The sequence below is a fragment of the Esox lucius genome, chromosome 14 (assembly GCF_011004845.1).
Source record: "Esox lucius isolate fEsoLuc1 chromosome 14, fEsoLuc1.pri, whole genome shotgun sequence".
NCBI lineage: Eukaryota > Metazoa > Chordata > Actinopteri > Esociformes > Esocidae > Esox > Esox lucius.
Window position 1 is genome coordinate 25,358,692 of NC_047582.1, and position 17,043 is coordinate 25,375,734.

General features: G+C 43.6%; 1 protein-coding gene across 2 annotated transcripts in view; it reads right to left on the reverse strand.

The window, feature by feature from the left end:
* LOC105015243 (fibrinogen C domain containing 1) overlaps positions 1-17,043 on the reverse strand; it is a 143,758-nt gene that overhangs the window by 84,553 nt on the left and 42,162 nt on the right. The window contains exons 3-4 of one of the 2 annotated variants that reach the window (XM_010878248.5): positions 14,159-14,248; positions 1,610-2,089 (exon numbers count right to left, since the gene is read on the reverse strand). In XM_010878248.5, the coding sequence (XP_010876550.2) occupies positions 1,610-2,089; positions 14,159-14,248 (570 nt within the window). The remainder of the gene's footprint in view (positions 1-1,609; positions 2,090-14,158; positions 14,249-17,043) is intronic. The other variant, XM_010878249.5, reaches the window with a different exon arrangement.

A 17,043-nucleotide genomic window follows, 5' to 3' on the forward strand; every position in this document is an offset into this window, starting at 1 on the left:
TATTCAGCATCATTGCACTTAATTTGCTACATACAGATTCTGAAACCCTAATTTTACAAAGTAAATTGACTGAGAACAAATTGTCATTCACTGGAACAGCCAGGGAGCAATTAAGGATAACTTTGATTTGGGACAGAACTTGTTAATTAAGAGAATGACAGATATTTCACTTGCCTCTTGGATTGGACCTAACAGTTCAGATACCGGTCAGATTATTTAAGCGCTATGCCCCATGCCCACCATAAGATGGTCTAACCATTTAGACATTTTAGGTATGAGGGGCCTATACAAAGCAAAATGTTTGAAAACTACTTGAAATTACTGTGAATTGGTCCTTTACCTCTGTGTTGTATAGGAACCCATGGAAATGCTGGACATTGGTCAAAGTGCATTTACTGAATCTGAAGGAGAAAATACTGGGCAGTAAATTCAAGCTATACAAGAACACGATCACACAGTCTCTTGCGTGTTGTGTATAGAAAATGGCTTCTTATTCCCAATAACCAACAATCCTCTTGTGTGTGTGTGTGTGTGTGTGTGTGAGTATCCCTTACAACTGTTGATAATATGCAGTCACCAGTTGTCTTGGTGTGATTGGTAAAAGAGCCTGTCATTCAGCACATACTCTGTCTGACCAACAGTCTGAGTTATGACTCTGTCATGTAGTCAGTTAGGCAGCCTCTGACACACACGTCTCCTAACATACACCCTGCCAGTCAACACACACGTCTCCTACCATACACCATGCCAGTCAACACACACATCTCCTAACATACACCCTGCCAGTCAACACACACGTCTCCTACCATACACCATGCCAGTCAACACACACATCTCCTAACATACACCCTGCCAGTCAACACACACGTCTCCTACCATACACCATGCCAGTCAACACACACATCTCCTAACATACACCATGCCAGTCAACACACACATCTCCTAACATACACCCTGCCAGTCAACACACACATCTCCTAACATACACCATGCCAGTCAACACACACATCTCCTAACATACACCCTGCCAGTCAACACACACACATCTCCTAACATACACCCTGCCAGTCAACACACACATCTCCTAACATACACCATGCCAGTCAACACACACATCTCCTACCATACACCCTGCCAGTCAACACACACATCTCCTACCATACACCATGCCAGTCAACACACACATCTCCTACCATACACCCTGCCAGTCAACACACACATCTCCTACCATACACCATGCCAGTCAACACACACATCTCCTACCATACACCATGCCAGTCAACACACACATCTCCTAACATACACCCTGCCAGTCAACACACACATCTCCTACCATACACCCTGCCAGTCAACACACACATCTCTTAATATACACCCTGCCAGTCAACACACACATCTCCTACCATACACCCTGCCAGTCAACACACACACACACACACTCTCTGACACACACACACACATCTCCTACCATACACCCTGCCAGTCAACATACATTCTAAGTAACACACACATCTCCTACCATACACCCTGCCAGTCAACACAAACTCTCAGATACACAACACATCTCCTACCATACACCCTCTTAGTGCTGTAGTAAATAACAGCTCACCTGTATGAGTCGTCCCTGCTCTGTTTGTAGTGTGTTCAGGTCCTGTCCCAGACTCCCCTGTCCTCGTCTCAGAGACTCATAGTCCATCTTCAGCTGACCAGCGTGGGCCGACAGCTTGGCCACCTCCTCAGCTAGGTTGACCAGCAGTGCCCGGTCCTGACCTTTGACCGACTTCAGGTCGGTATCGTGATCTGTCAACGAGTGGAGCAGCGACGTCTGCACCCCCTCCAGCCGCAGGAAGTTCCCCTTGTAGTCTGGACAGTTGGGGTCGATGAAAATGTTGATGCGTGAGCCGTCCCCCCTCTCCACAGTCACCAAAGCGTTGCCCTCGTCCTGATTGGTTGAGATGTGGGGCGGGCCGTCAGACATAGGTGGAGCCTGGTAGTGGTTCATGAAGAGGATTGTGCCAGTTACCGTGACGGCCAGGAGGACGGCGACGAAGAGGAATATGGTACACAGGAGATAGCTGCAGCTCATCCTCTACATGGAGTGAGGGTGAGGAAGAAAGCAAGGGGAGGGGAAGGAAGAGGCACACAGAGAGGGGAAAATAAAAGTGGAATGTTGAACTACAAACCATAAATATTTGTTCGCTTATTCTTGTTCCGTCAGTTATAATTTAAGATGATCAATGTTTACAGGATCTGAATAATTTGAGGCACAACATTTCCCAGCCGAACCTTTATCAAATAGGGTTTATTATGAGCAATAACTACCTCATCAAACCTCAACCCACATCAAAAAACCAACATCAAAATTCAGACAGACGACATGTTTTTTTCAGCATATGTTGTTTTTGAAGAGATTCAGAGACCCAGAGTAACATCTCTGGGGATTGAACACAGCAAGGAACCAGGTTCATCTCTCAATCCCACTTCAGAAAGATACAAGGGGTGAGACAGAAAGCACATGGGAGAGAGATAGCACGGGAGACTACATGAGAGCAAAGAGAGCATGGGGGAGACAGATGGAATGGCAGAGGTAAGTGTGAGAGATAAAGACATAAAGAAGTGTAAGAGATACATATAGAGTATAAGGAAGAGATATACAGTTACTTCCAAAATCATTGCAACCTTTGACAATGATCTGGAAAAAAAGCATGTAGAAAATCGATGCTAAGCCATATTGCTTGCTCAAAATCCTGACAGTTGTGTTGTTTTACACTAGTCATTTCTGAACGAGTTTCGGAAAACTATTGGTACCCCCAAAGAGAAAACCAGAAAGCCATTTCTATATTTTATGAGACTGGAGAAACCATTATGTTGATCAGAAAATATTAATTCATATTGAATCCTTCCAGATCCATGATGTCTTCTATATTTATTTATGAACAGACTTTGTTGATTGATTTTCAATTACTTCAAGTCCAGAGACTGAGATGGCCATTGACAAATGTAGATTTTATAGTCAATTAAAAACTGTATTTTTTATTTGGTAAAACTTCACTTTTTCATGTCAAAGCTTCAAAGCTTCATACATTTCAATTCATTTTTTTTTCCAGCTACCTAAAAACCTCAGTCCACATGTTTATGGGGGAGAAGACTTTCTACAGGTCCTGGAAGTGCCCAAAGGCATGTGGAAGCAGAACTGCCCCATACCATGAATGATATTACCCCCATATTCTTCAGCTGGGATGATGTCCTTCTAGTAGGTCTTTTTATTAGGTCTATTTCTAACCAACCCACCACTGGTGTACAAGGCCATAGAAGTCCTTGTTCTAATAAAAACCGGCTCTCAAAATGAAATGCTATACAAACTCCCAACAACTGTATAGCTCTGTGGTGTAGTGTTAAAGGAAAAAAGCCTTTGATGTGAGAGCCCCGGGTTCAAATATAGGGTGGGCAACAACGGTTATCACTTTTGTATTGCGGTCCAGCTGAAATAGGCTTGCCTGGTTTCTTCTTTTTCAATCATTATAGGGCCTATTTATAAAAGAAAAATAGTGACATTTCAATTAATATAAATGGTAAATAACCATAAATACAAAGAAACATATCAGACAGGCAAAGCTTGGCAATAAGTGCAACACATTAGGCCATTAAGCCAACCCCACTATTTACACTTGGACACAGCAAAAGTCATAGACATGTCTGTATATATATATATATATATATATATATATATATATGTATGTATGTATGTATATGTCCTCCGGTTTAATAACATCTCTCCACCCTTGACTAAGTCGGATCTTGTAACCAAACAGAGATCAGAATCTTCATCAAAGAGGTAGGAAATGTTGTCTGCGATCAACTTGTGTGAGTGTACGTGTTCGTGGGTCCAGTGGTATAAAACAACGCCTCCAGTGCACGCGTGCAACCGCGTCGTGGGTTTGAATCCCTCCCTCTGCACTGTCAAAATCCCTGTCTTCTGACATTCCTCGCTGTAGAACCGTAGACAAAGCATGCTATTGCCCCCCCCCAAAAAAAAACATTTATATTAAAAAAGCTATCTACAGTTTGCAATAAGGCGTACACGGTCTTCTCTGGTGAACTGCGGCTGGTGTCTGTTCATACATGGGTCTGAAAGTGCTCTCTGACTAACGAACCTAGACAATGTAGGTCACCTTTCACGTTATTAGAGAACCACAGCGGGCGACAATTCCCATGTATATACTAGAGTCCAGTCAAACAGGAAGCCACGGAAGGCCACAAGGAACAGGAAGGCCACGACAACTACTTACAGAGAAAGAGAGAGAACGATCGATAAATACAGAAAGTGAGAATGCACAGGAGTGATATAGAGAGTACACGGTGTCATTAACCATACATTAAAAAAGCTTTTACAATAGGGAGCCATTGTGTCACTGTCTGTGCATGAGAATGGAAGAGAGAGGGGACAGGAGAACATAAGGCAGAGGAAAGTGAATGTTATATCTTACCAATCCATGATTAAGTCTTACATCTCTTCCGTATTCACCTGCACTATACACTCACCTAAAGGATTATTAGGAACACCATACTAATACTGTGTTTGACCCCCTTTCGCCTTCAGAACTGCCTTAATTCTACGTGGCATTGATTCAACAAGGTGCTGAAAGCATTCTTTAGAAATGTTGGCCCATATTGATAGGATAGCATCTTGCAGTTGATGGAGATTTGTGGGATGCACATCCAGGGCACGAAGCTCCCGTTCAACCACATCCCAAAGATGCTCTATTGGGTTGAGATCTGGTGACTGTGGGGCCATTTTAGTACAGTGAACTCATTGTCATGTTCAAGAAACCAATTTGAAATTATTCAAGCTTTGTGACATGGTGCATTATCCTGCTGGAAGTAGCCATCAGAGGATGGGTAAATGGTGGTCATAAAGGAATGGACAGAAACAATGCTCAGGTAGGCCGTGGCATTTGAAAGATGCCCAATTGGCACTAAGGGGCCTAAAGTGTGCCAAGAAAACATCCCCCACACCATTACACCACCACCACCAGCTTGCACAGTGGTAACAAGGCATGATGGATCCATGTTCTCATTCTGTTTACGCCAAATCCAGTCTTCAACTGTCATATTTTGGTGAGCTTGTGCAAATTGTAGCCTCTTTTTCCTATTTGTGGAGATGAGTGGTACCCGGTGGAGTCTTCTGCTGTTGTACCTCATCCGCCTCAAGGTTGTGCGTGTTGTGGCTTCACAAATGCTTTTCTGCATACCTCGGTTGTAACGAGTGGTTATTTCAGTCAAAGTTGCTCTTCTATCAGCTTGAATCAGTCGGCCCATTCTCCTCTGAACTCTAGCATCAACAAGGCATTTTCGCCCACAGGACTGCCGCATACTGGATGTTTTTCCCTTTTCACACCATTCTTTGTAAACACTAGAAATGGTTGTGCATGAATATGCCAGTAACTGAGCAGATTGTGAAATACTCAGACCGGCCCGTCTGGCACCAACAACCATGCCATGCTCAAAATTGCTTAAATCACCTTTCTTTCCCATTATGACATTCAGTTTGGAGTTCAGGGGATTGTCTTGACCAGGACCACACCCCTAAATGCATTGAAGCTACTGCCATGTGATTGGTTGATTAGATAATTGCATTAATGAGAAATTGAACAGGTGTTCCTAATAATCCGTTAGGTGAGTGTACATGCATCATATTTGATTACATTAATTTCTCTGTGTGGGATGCACTCCACTGCACTTCATTCGGGAGTGAGGTGTGATTCACATGTATTTGGACACAGATAGTAAAACCTGAAAATTTGTTGTGTTGGGTGTAACAGTGTCTTTATGTTGTGTTGGTTAGTAACAGTGTATTTATGTTGTGTTGGGTAGTAATTGTGTCTTTATGTTGGGTTGGAGTTTAGTTGAGCACAGACACAGACTGAGAAGACATGTATCCAGCCTTATCAGAGAGGAATGAAGCCCAGTGGTGCATAACAAAAGCCATGGGTTGATTCCTGACAACAGGAGAGGCTGCGAGCAGAGGAGGCGGGTAGAAGAAGGAGAATGGGTGGAGACAGAGAGGCACCTGACCAGAGAAAGTGATAGAAATACTTTAGAGAGCAAGAGAGATAAAAAGAAAGTGAGACTGAAAAGAAAAACATATAGGGAAAGACAAAGGTGAGAGAGAGAAAAAGGAATGAGAGAGAAATAGAAAAAGAGACGGAAAGACAAAGGAGAGAGAAAAGGAAAGAGGGAGTGGTTTCCTAGTCTTGTTTTTCTTACCTCCAGCTCTCTACAAAGAAACACACAAACACACACACCACACACACTTGCCCAAGCTGTGTGGTTATAGATGCAACATTTCTTCCTAGCCCAGATGCAGTCATTCTATGCAGGATGCTGCTCCCAGGCATCTTTTTACACATCACAATGTGCTGTCTATTTTCTCCCAGTCGACAGGCAAGCAAAGAACAATCAAATCTCATTCGGCATGTCAAGTAGTGCGTGCGTGTGTGTGTGTGTGAGAGTTTGTGTATGTGTGTGTCTGTGTGTGTGTGTGTGTGTGTGTGTGTGAGAGAGAGTATGTGAGTTTGTGTATGTGTGTGTGTGAGAGAGTATGTGAGTTCGTGTATGTGTGTGTGAGAGAGTTTGTGAGTGTGTGTGAGTTTGTGTATGTGTGTGTGTGAGAGAGTTTGTGAGTGTGTGTGAGTTTGTGAGTTTGTGTTTGTGTGTGTGTGTGTGTGAGAGAGAGTTTGTGAGTGTGTGTGAGTTTGTGTATGTGTGTGTGTGTGTGTGTGTGTGTGTGAGAGAGAGTTTGTGAGTTTGTGAGTGTGTGTGAGTTTGTGAGTGTGTGTATGCACTGCCTTTGCCTTACACTCTTCCGTGAACGTCATATTAAGGACCAGCAAAAATAACATGGAGCTCTAAAAGTTGATGGCTGTCTGGTTGGAAGGCATTTCATCTAGAACACTACACACTGTGCTAATGGCCTCCAAATATTGAGTTCACATAGGACGGATTTGTTATGCCCTAAGTCTAGTGATTGGACAACCAATGTGTGTGTGTGTGTGTGTGTGTGGGTGTCTGTTTTAAAATCCTTGAATAATGTGATTGCACAATCTTTTCTCCAGTGAAACAGTTCCTCTTGTGTCTAGCCCTTTCAATGGGAAGACAGAGCTCAGCCAGCCTCTGGTTTCTCAAGGATTTTCGAAGGATTTGACCAGGAACCACGGTCAGATAGTTTGCCATGATTTACTGTTGATTTGGGGACAGATAGGATTCATTTTTCTTTGTTCTTGTGTTTCACAATAAGTCATGTTTTTGTTCCAGCCAATTTGGATAATTCTGGCTTGTTGTTCTTGCCCTGAGGCTTCAGTGTGTAATTAAAACAGGTTTGTGAACACAATCTTGTTCACAATTGCTGCTCTCCACATCATAACTGATAACTACCAATAATGATTTAGATATCATAACGGTGACATTTGGAAAGTACATCTCACACACATCTCACTCGTGTTTTCGTGTAGGCTAGTCTACATTCTCCTCCTTTTCTCTCAATTAAATCTCAAACCTGTCAATTAATTTGTACCAATAAAAATTGTGAAGTTTCTATTCATGAACAGGAATAACATTTTCAGGTACATTATTTGTCAAAACAAGTGACCAATTAGTAACAGTTATATTGGGCTCACATTTTGCAGCTTAATGAAAACTACGGAGTGTCAAATAAAAGGAAACACCAACATAAAGTGCTTCTGTAAGGGGATGTCCCACCAAAAGCCACCAGAACAGCTTCAGTCCACCTTGACATAGATTCTACCTGTCTCTCGAACTCTGCTGGAGGGATGGAACACCGTTATCCCAAATGAAATTCCCTCATTTGCTGTTTAGATTAAGGTGGTGGAGAGAGCTGTCTAAAATGTTGGTCCAAAATCTCCCGTTTTCATACTCATCAAAGCTCTCAGTGACTTCTGGTGCCCAGCGGATGGGGGCATTATCATCCGGGAAGAGACCCAATTATGAACCGCCTTTCAAAGTCACTTCGATAATTTCCTCCTCCATCTGAATCCAAAATCGAGGTCAACTGGGCCTGATCAGCATTTTTAAACAGGCCACCAGACACGAAAGGAAGTTTCATTTGCGGAATTGTTTTCAGAACACCTTTCAGTACACCTGTGAAAAAAGCATCTGCATTATGTTCCTCCACTCCTTTATTAAGGTTTTTCCTTTTAAATTGTCACCTGTCTGTATGGCAAAATGAACAACTTTAAAGTACTATATGGAGCAGCATGCCTGTACCCTTCCTGTTTTCACAAGACACTGCGTTGAACCAGTTTGGTAACCATCATGTGAGCTGCTGTTCAGGAGAATCTAAGATGTTACACACTAGCTCAGCCCTGAAAAAAACAACTCAAGTTCCGTTTGGTATCAAGTCAAACAGGAATAGCCTCTCTTTCGTCTTAGCCATCTTTGCAGTATGCAACTCCCTGACTATCCAGCCCGAGCCATGCCCCTAAATCGCTTTTAACTTTTAATTGGGATTGGACAGCCATACCGTGCCATACCCAGTCAACGCCCATGGGTGAACTCAGTCTAATCTTCAGCTCTTGGTATTCCAGTGCCTAGTAATGATACATCCCAGGGCATATTAAATAACTAACAATGTTCTTGAAGTGCAATCATTATCAGTTGATATTGTTTTTCTATTGACTTTCTGTTGTTTTTTTAAGGCTGCAGAATGCCCTGTAAGCTATCTCTTTCTGTTCATTCACTGCCTAATTTAGCTGTGCAGTTGAGCTTTTCAACCCCAACAACTGATGTCTGCGGTACTCAATAGTACCTCTACATACTTGACAAGCAAAATGTTCCTCATTGTCCTACTACTGTATAATTTCACTGTATTGTCACCAATAAACAATTTAAAACAGCCTGTATATTTAAAACATTCCCCTGTATGGTAGCTATTCTGGCAGTTTATGGGAATAGCATGGAGCATTTATCTGTGATTTCTAAACATAAAACATATATATCTAGATGTTATGCCCTGAAACAACTAAAATAGGACTTGAGTAACCACAATAATGAAAATATAAATGTTGGTGCTTTTGGAGGTTATTGATAAGATCCATGTCTTGCAGTAATGCTCTAGCAGGGCTTGGCTTTGCTGTAGGCCATGTGCAGTAGATGAAAGCCTGAAGATCAGGATTGTAACTTGAAATTGTAGACCAACCAAGGTAAAGGATTTTCAAAAATATTGGAAAATACACTGAAGTAAATGCTAAAGAGTGTAACCTTGGAAATCTCTTCCATTCTCTCGCTCTTTCTTTCTTTCTTTCATTCTTTCTTTATATACTTACTTCAAAAAACATAAACTTCAAATCCTGTCAGGAATTACATTCAGACTAACTTTAGCATCCTATCTAAACAATGTCTTTATTAATGAGTCTCTCCATCTCTCAGAACGTCTCCACTCTTGAATTACTGAGTGGTTTCAGAACACCCAGCCACCAAACACCACACACTCTCCAGTCTCACTCTTTATCTCTGTCTTTTTCTTTCTCTCTGATCCCCTGTCCTCTTTCTCTCAGACTACCCGCTCTTGCTTTTTCCCCTCACTCTTTTGCTCTTTCGTTCCAGATGGCTAAGTCTGGGATGAGCGGAGACACACTGGGATGAATGACGTCCCTACAGGGACACAACTGTCCTCACAGCAGCAGACACGTCATGGGATATGGCTGGATGATGGGCATCATGCACTCATTAGATATGAAGAAAACTACAGGAGATACAGCCGAGATCATGCACACCCACCCAGATAATCACCCACACACATACATACACACCCACCCAGACAATCACCCACCCACACATACACACCCACCCAGACAATCACCCACACACATACATATACACCCACCCAGAAAATCACTCACCCACACATACATACACACCCACCCAGACAATCACACTCATACATACACACCCACCCAGACAATCACCCACCCACACATACACACCCACCCAGACAATCACACTCATACATACACACCCACCCAGACAATCACACTCATACATACACACCCACCCAGACAATCACACTCATACATACACACCCACCCAGACAATCACCCACCCACACATACACACCCACCCAGACAATCACACTCATACATACACACCCACCCAGACAATCACACTCATACATACACACCCACCCAGACAATCACCCATCCACAAACATACACACCCACCCAGACATTAACCCACCCACACACATAAATACACACCCACCTTAGACACTAACCCACCAACTCACACACATACAAACACACCCACCCAGACACATACACATCCACCAACACACCTACTCAGACCCTAACCCAGACACACACACACACACACACACACACACACACACACACACCAACCCAGACACACACACCCACCCACATACTCAGCCAACCACCCAGAAACATACAACGACAGACAAACACCCACACCGCGCACACACACGCAAATTAGATCACACATTCAAACCCAACGGAACACCACACACACGTCGCCACTCCTTATGGTCCCACAAGTCCTCAAATCTGCCTTTAAGTGCAAAGCAGCACAAGCTAAATCCACGGTTAATTTGGGTATTTCTTTAAAGTAAGGGTCCGCCACCTCGTCAGCTCTGTGCTCCAGTGTGACGTTTAATACGTGATAATCCCCTGAACACAATTTCCACGGTGATGGGAGACACTGACGGGGTGAGGAGGCCGTTGTGAAGGAGAGCTAATCCCCAATGTAGAGGAGCCCCTCCGTGTTCACTTCTCCCTCCTCGGGGAGGCAAAGAAGGAAGGGGGGAGGAGGGCAGGGAGAGACAGAGAGAGGCCGCGTGGTGGAGAGATACGGAAGCAGGAAGGGAGAGCAAAATGTAAAGATAGAAAATGCCTGAACGGGTGAGAAAGAGTGAAAGACAGAAAGAGCGAAAGCACCGAGAAGACAAAGGGCAGAAAGAAACCTAAACTAGGCTGTCCTCTTAAAACGAATTACATTTACATCTGAGTAATTTATGCAGACACTCTTATCTGGAGTTACTTACAGTTAGTGCATTTATCTAAAGATAGCTGGGTGGAACAACCAAACCACCAAGTAACAGTAAGTACTGTACAATTACACACAATAAAGTAGTTATCAGTGAAGTCAGGAACACAAGGAGGTAGAAACATGAGAAATTGCAAGGATTAGTTCACAAAAGTTAAAGGTGGGAGGAGGTGATTGGGGGAGAAGGGCTGTGGAGTTATTTCAGATACCATCTGCGACAAGGACTGAAATAAGACTTTAGTGAGCCATGCAAATGTAATGAATTGCTCTGCATGACAGGCTCGGACACCAGCAAAGCTCACTGATGTTATCAGGTGAGTGAGCGTGCACTCAAGGGATTTCTCATGTGTTGACCCAGTGTGTTGAAAGGCTGAATGGTTTGGTGTCAATGTGTTTGAAAAAGGGCATTATGATGAGTATACCCTATTCCGTCTGGGCTTCAGATCAAATCCTAATGGCCCAGTTTAGGGGACTTAGCCCTGCTTATGTTGTTGTGTTGGGAATTGAAATGCAATACAGGACCATCACAAGACTTAAGTGCCAAAACCACATGTATTGCAGTTCTCATTATTTTACATCCACTGTGATTCTGTGATTCCATCATAATTAGGTGTCACTGCTCACTATATATCTACCACAGAGGGACAATAGGAGTTCCCAGAACTGAGTTTTGATCATTTACCGAAATGAAATTGCTGAAAACATAAATTCCTTCCTAAAATGAATACAAAGAACGTGTTTTGCAAGTGAAAAAAATGAAGTAAGGGTGCAGATATAATACTGCAATATTGTCCAAACGATACGGCATGATATACCCCTCCTGGACCCTAAACACCTCAGCCCCGTTCAAAAACGTTTTGAGGAGGCTGAAGAAAGCCCGCCTGTCCACCAAGATCCTCGTGAACATTTACCGCTGCACGATGGAGAGCATTCAGACAAACCGCGCCACAGTGTGGTTTAGCAGCTGCTCCAGGGCCGACCGGAAGGCCCTGCAACGGGTGGCGAAAACCGCCCAGCCCATCACTGGTGCCCAGCTTCCAGCCATCGCAGACCTTCTGTGGAAGCGGTGTCTGTGTAGGACACGGCGGATCACCGGAGACTCTTCACACCCATGCCACCAACTGTTGGCCCTCCTAACCATCAGGCAGGTGGTACAGGTCTCTTCGTTCCCGCACCAGCAGGCTCAGGAACAGTTTCTTCCTGTCTACGGCGAGCCCTGCTGAACTAGGTGACCCAGAGTGCTCTGTGACCATAGCTCTAATATCATCATGGCCACCCAATCTGTCCCAGCTTTCAGTTGACCCAATCATCCTCCTTTCTCCCCTTGTAACTATTCCCCACGTCGTTGCTGTTAATAAGAACATTTACCAAATCATTGAGAAAAGAAATCCTATTCAATAAAAGAGGTATTCATCCAGATAGATACATTAGGCAAAAACTAGACCCTGAACACTCACATTAAGCCTGGATTTCCCAAAACTCTCCACGGGGTCCATTTTTTGTTGTAGCCCTGAAATGGCACACCTGATTCAATAAGACACATATTACCAAGCTCTTAATTAATTTAATCAGGTATGTCAGATCAGGGCTACAACAAATATATGAAAAGTCTGGTGGCCCTGGAGAAGAGGCTTGGGAAACCCTGCATTAAGCTTTAGTCACAGGAGACTAGTGGGATTACATCCTTACACAAATCCATTATACCACATATGGAGAATAACAGTTGTAATGATCCTCAGGAAAATGAGGTTTAGTGGTTGTAACAGCAAACCTGTAAGAAATAATAACTACATATATATATATATATATATATATATATATATATATATATATATATATATATATATACACACACACACACACACACACACACACACACACATATATACGGATCAGCCATAACATTATGACCACTGACAGGTGAAGTGAATAACACTGATGATCTCATCATCATGGCACCTGTCAGTGGGTGGGATATAGTAGGCAGCAAGTGAACATTCTGTCTTCAAAGTTGATATGTTAGAAGCAGGAAAAATGGGCAAGTGTAAGGATCTAAGAGGCTTTGAGGGCCAAATTGTAATGACTAGACAACTGGGTCAGAGCATCTCTAAAACTGCAGCCCTTGTTGGGTGTTCCCATTCTGCAGTGGTCAGTACCTATAAAGGTGGTCCAGGGAAAGAAAAGCGGTGAACAGGCGACAGGGTCATGGGGAGCAAAGGCTGGCCCATGTGGTCCGATCCAACAGACAAGCTACTGTAGCTCAAACTGCTGAAAAAGTTCATGCTGGTACTGATTTTGCTGGTACTGGTTTTAGGACACCCAGTGCATCACAGTTTGTTGCATATGGGGCTGCGTAGCCACAGACAAGTCAGGGTGCCCATGCTGACACCTGTCCACTGCCAAAAGCACCTACAATGGGCACATGAACAATAGAACTGGACCATAGAGCAATGGAAGAAGGTGGCCTGGTCTGATTAATCACATTTTTCTTTTACATCATGTGGATGGCCGGGTGCGTGTGCGTCGCTTACCTGGAGAACACACGGCACCAGGATGCACTATGGGAAGAAGGCAAGCCGGCGAAGGCATTGTGATGCTTTTGGCAATGTTCTGCTGGGAAACCTTGAGTCCTGCCAATCCTGTGGCTGTTACTTTGACACGTACCACCTACCTGAGCATTGTTTCAGACCATGTGCACCCTTTCATGGCAACGGTACTCCCTGATGGCATTGGCCTGTTTCAGCAGGATACTGCACCCTGCCCTACCTCACAAGGGAGGACTTAAAGGATCTGCTGCTAATGTCTTGGTGCCAGATACCACAGCACAGCTTCAGAGGTCTGGTGGAGTCCATGCCTCGACAGGTCAGGGCTGTTTTTGTATATATATACCGATCAGCTGTAATGTTATAACTAATTGGCATATACATATATATATATATATGTGTGTTGTTTCATTGTGTAAGTAGCGTGGCAAACGACTGCAGGTTGGACAGTGACATAGTTCTGGGTGTAAGAGATACATCAAGATGTGTTCTAGGTGTGAGATGAGGTGAGATGTGAGTGTGTGTGTGTGTGTTCTTACCTTGGTGGGTGATGGGGTCTCTCTGACTGTGTCTGAGTCTGACCAGCGGTGTTTGAGCTGGGAGGAGCTGGGTACACACTCACAGAAAGTCTGCATGGAACAAACAAACCATTGTTGTTGTGTTTGCCTGTATTTTATGCGTCCATCCTATAATATCATATCATTTTTTTGGCTCTCAGATAACGAAAAAATGTATGTTACAATGTATAAATCATCCTGTATGAAAATGTAGCGCTGTTGCCAAACAACAGAGTAACACAAAAAGACACATAATATCTAATAACTTAAAGCAGAGCACATGCAAACCCAACCATTAAGGGAATACACAGTATGGAAGGTAACTGTAGGAGGAAGGAATAACTGTCATAACAAAGATTCCTTGCACCTTCTAAGTCACTGGTGAATGTAAAAAGGTGTCACAAATCACTTCAGAATGCCATGTGTGTGCAGGCGGGGTGAGGATTACATGGTTAAGGAGTTTGTACCACAACTATATGAAACCAAAACTGAACAATGATACTTTCAGTCAAACTGGTATCGTTCTACTTTCAAACAAACAATGTGTGAAGGATGACACACCATCACATAGTGTTAAAACAATTAACTGCACAACAGATTGACAAATCAGCTAGGATATGTAAAGGGCACATCCATACTGTGTATCACGTTTATATGCTTCAGTGGTTTCCTCACTATCTCCCTGTTTCAGTGGTTTCCTCACTACCGACAAGCTTCAGTGGTTTTCTTACTGTCGACATGTTTCATTGGTTTCCTCACTATTTTCCTGCTTCGGTGGTTTCCTCCTGACTTTTCTGCTTCAGTAGTTGCCTTACTATCTCCCTGCTTCAGTAGTAGCCTTACTATCTCCCTTCTTCAATGGTTTCCTCACTATCTCCCTGCTTCAGTAGTAGCCTTACTATCTCCCTGCTTCAGTGGTTTCCTCACTATCTCCCTGCTTCAGTAGTAGCCTTACTATCTCCCTGCTTCAGTGGTTTCCTCACTATCTCCCTGCTTCAGTGGTTTCCTCACTATCTCCGTTGCAATGGTTTCTTTAGAATTTCCCTGCTTCAGTGTTGCCATGTTTGCTTTATTCCCACAACAATGTGGTTATGGGTTACGAGTGATCATTGGACCAGAAACATCTGCCGAATCTGTTAACCATGCCCTGCTTGCTGAAACACATTGCACATTGCCATACCCGATAACCACAGATGAGAGGTAATAACCACATGGTGTAAATGACTGGTATTTTCATGTTGTCTTCCTACCTAGCCACCGCGGTACATTTGTCTACAGAGCAATGCAGTTTTGAGTTTGTAGTCTAGATTAATCTCCACAGGTTTCTTAAAAAAAAAGTCACAAGTTGGTTGTTAATATATAACTATGAAATTTAGAAAAATGGCACAACAAATAATCTGGTCATGCATTTGCATTATTAACAATGTCTGTCATGGGAATGTTTGCTTTTGGGTGGATTAGACCTTTAAGGATGAGAACAGGGTTACATTTAGGAACGTTCTGATTGTAATAGTGCTCACTATATCTCCCAGTGGGTGGTCACCATGTCAGTGTGCCTGGGAACTGGACACAAGTCCTGAACGTAAGATGATCTTGTGTGAAGCCTCCGGGAATCTGCAAAGGATGCATTTCTGCATATGTGTGTGTGGGTGCACGTGTGTGCTTGTGTTTTTGGGTCTGTGGGCTGCAGAATGTGAAATGAGGGCAATGATACTAGCACAACGTCCTAGCTCAGAGCGTTGTAACTCATTCAAAAGGGTACACGCTGTCCCTGAACTTCTACACACACACACAACTGACCTTAACGATTAGCCTCGAAACATAGCCCAGAAGCTCAGCCCACCCAACTCACACACACTTGTACAGACAAAGAGTGGCACAACAGGGACAAGATCAGATGCGATGTGGTTCATCTACGACCTGTTTGGTCGCAAACAGTCCAGGGGTGTAGTCAGTGGTTCTGTGAGAGTGTTCAACCTGTGAAATGGGATCAACATTAGTCCACACTGTATTCTTTGTGTGTCGGCTGTGATAAAAGGATGTTTGGCAGCAGTCATGGCTGTACAGTATGCAGGTCCCACACTGCTGCAATGGCTGACTAACTCTTTACCTACATAGTCTGAGAAGCGCCTTCCCCATGGAGAGAGGGAGGAAAGGGGATCTGGATTCCCAATGAACCCAGGAAAGCGTACAGACACGGTCACGCTGAGGCTCCATGTCTCTGCTCTGCACATCAAATACCAACCAACATGCATGGATGATTCACACTGAAGCCTGATCCCTCTCCTCTGCACTTTGGCTGCATACTGAGTTTCTCCACAATAAGAATGTGCATTAAACCAGGGTTCTAATGTAAACACCCATTTATTCACACAAATAAAAGAAGAGACCTTTTGTGTCCGTGCCGTAGTGTAATGGTGGTATTACGTTCAAATGCAATGTCTTTTAGCTTGACTGTAAACTTGCAGTATACAGATTTTCTTACAAATATATTTTTTATAATAAATGTTCCGGCCCTTCTGACCACTGGCTCCAAACCAAAATCAGCCTGCGGCTGAATCTAGTTGCCTAGTCCTGCATGTAATCCACTGGGGCAAAGCCTGATGTCGATTTTCCAATCCCCTTCATACCAAACACATGCATGCATGTGTGCACACACCTTGAAATGCACACACACACACACACACACACGTATAGACACACACACGCACACCGAGAGCTCAGCACAGACAAACATGGAGGTAGAATCCGCATACGGCACACTCCGGCCCGGCTTATTCCTAACATGTCCTCTCATCATTACAATGGAAGGCACGTCCCGCGGCTTTAAGGGAACATCCCTGTAGCCTACTAATGCTAACACAGGG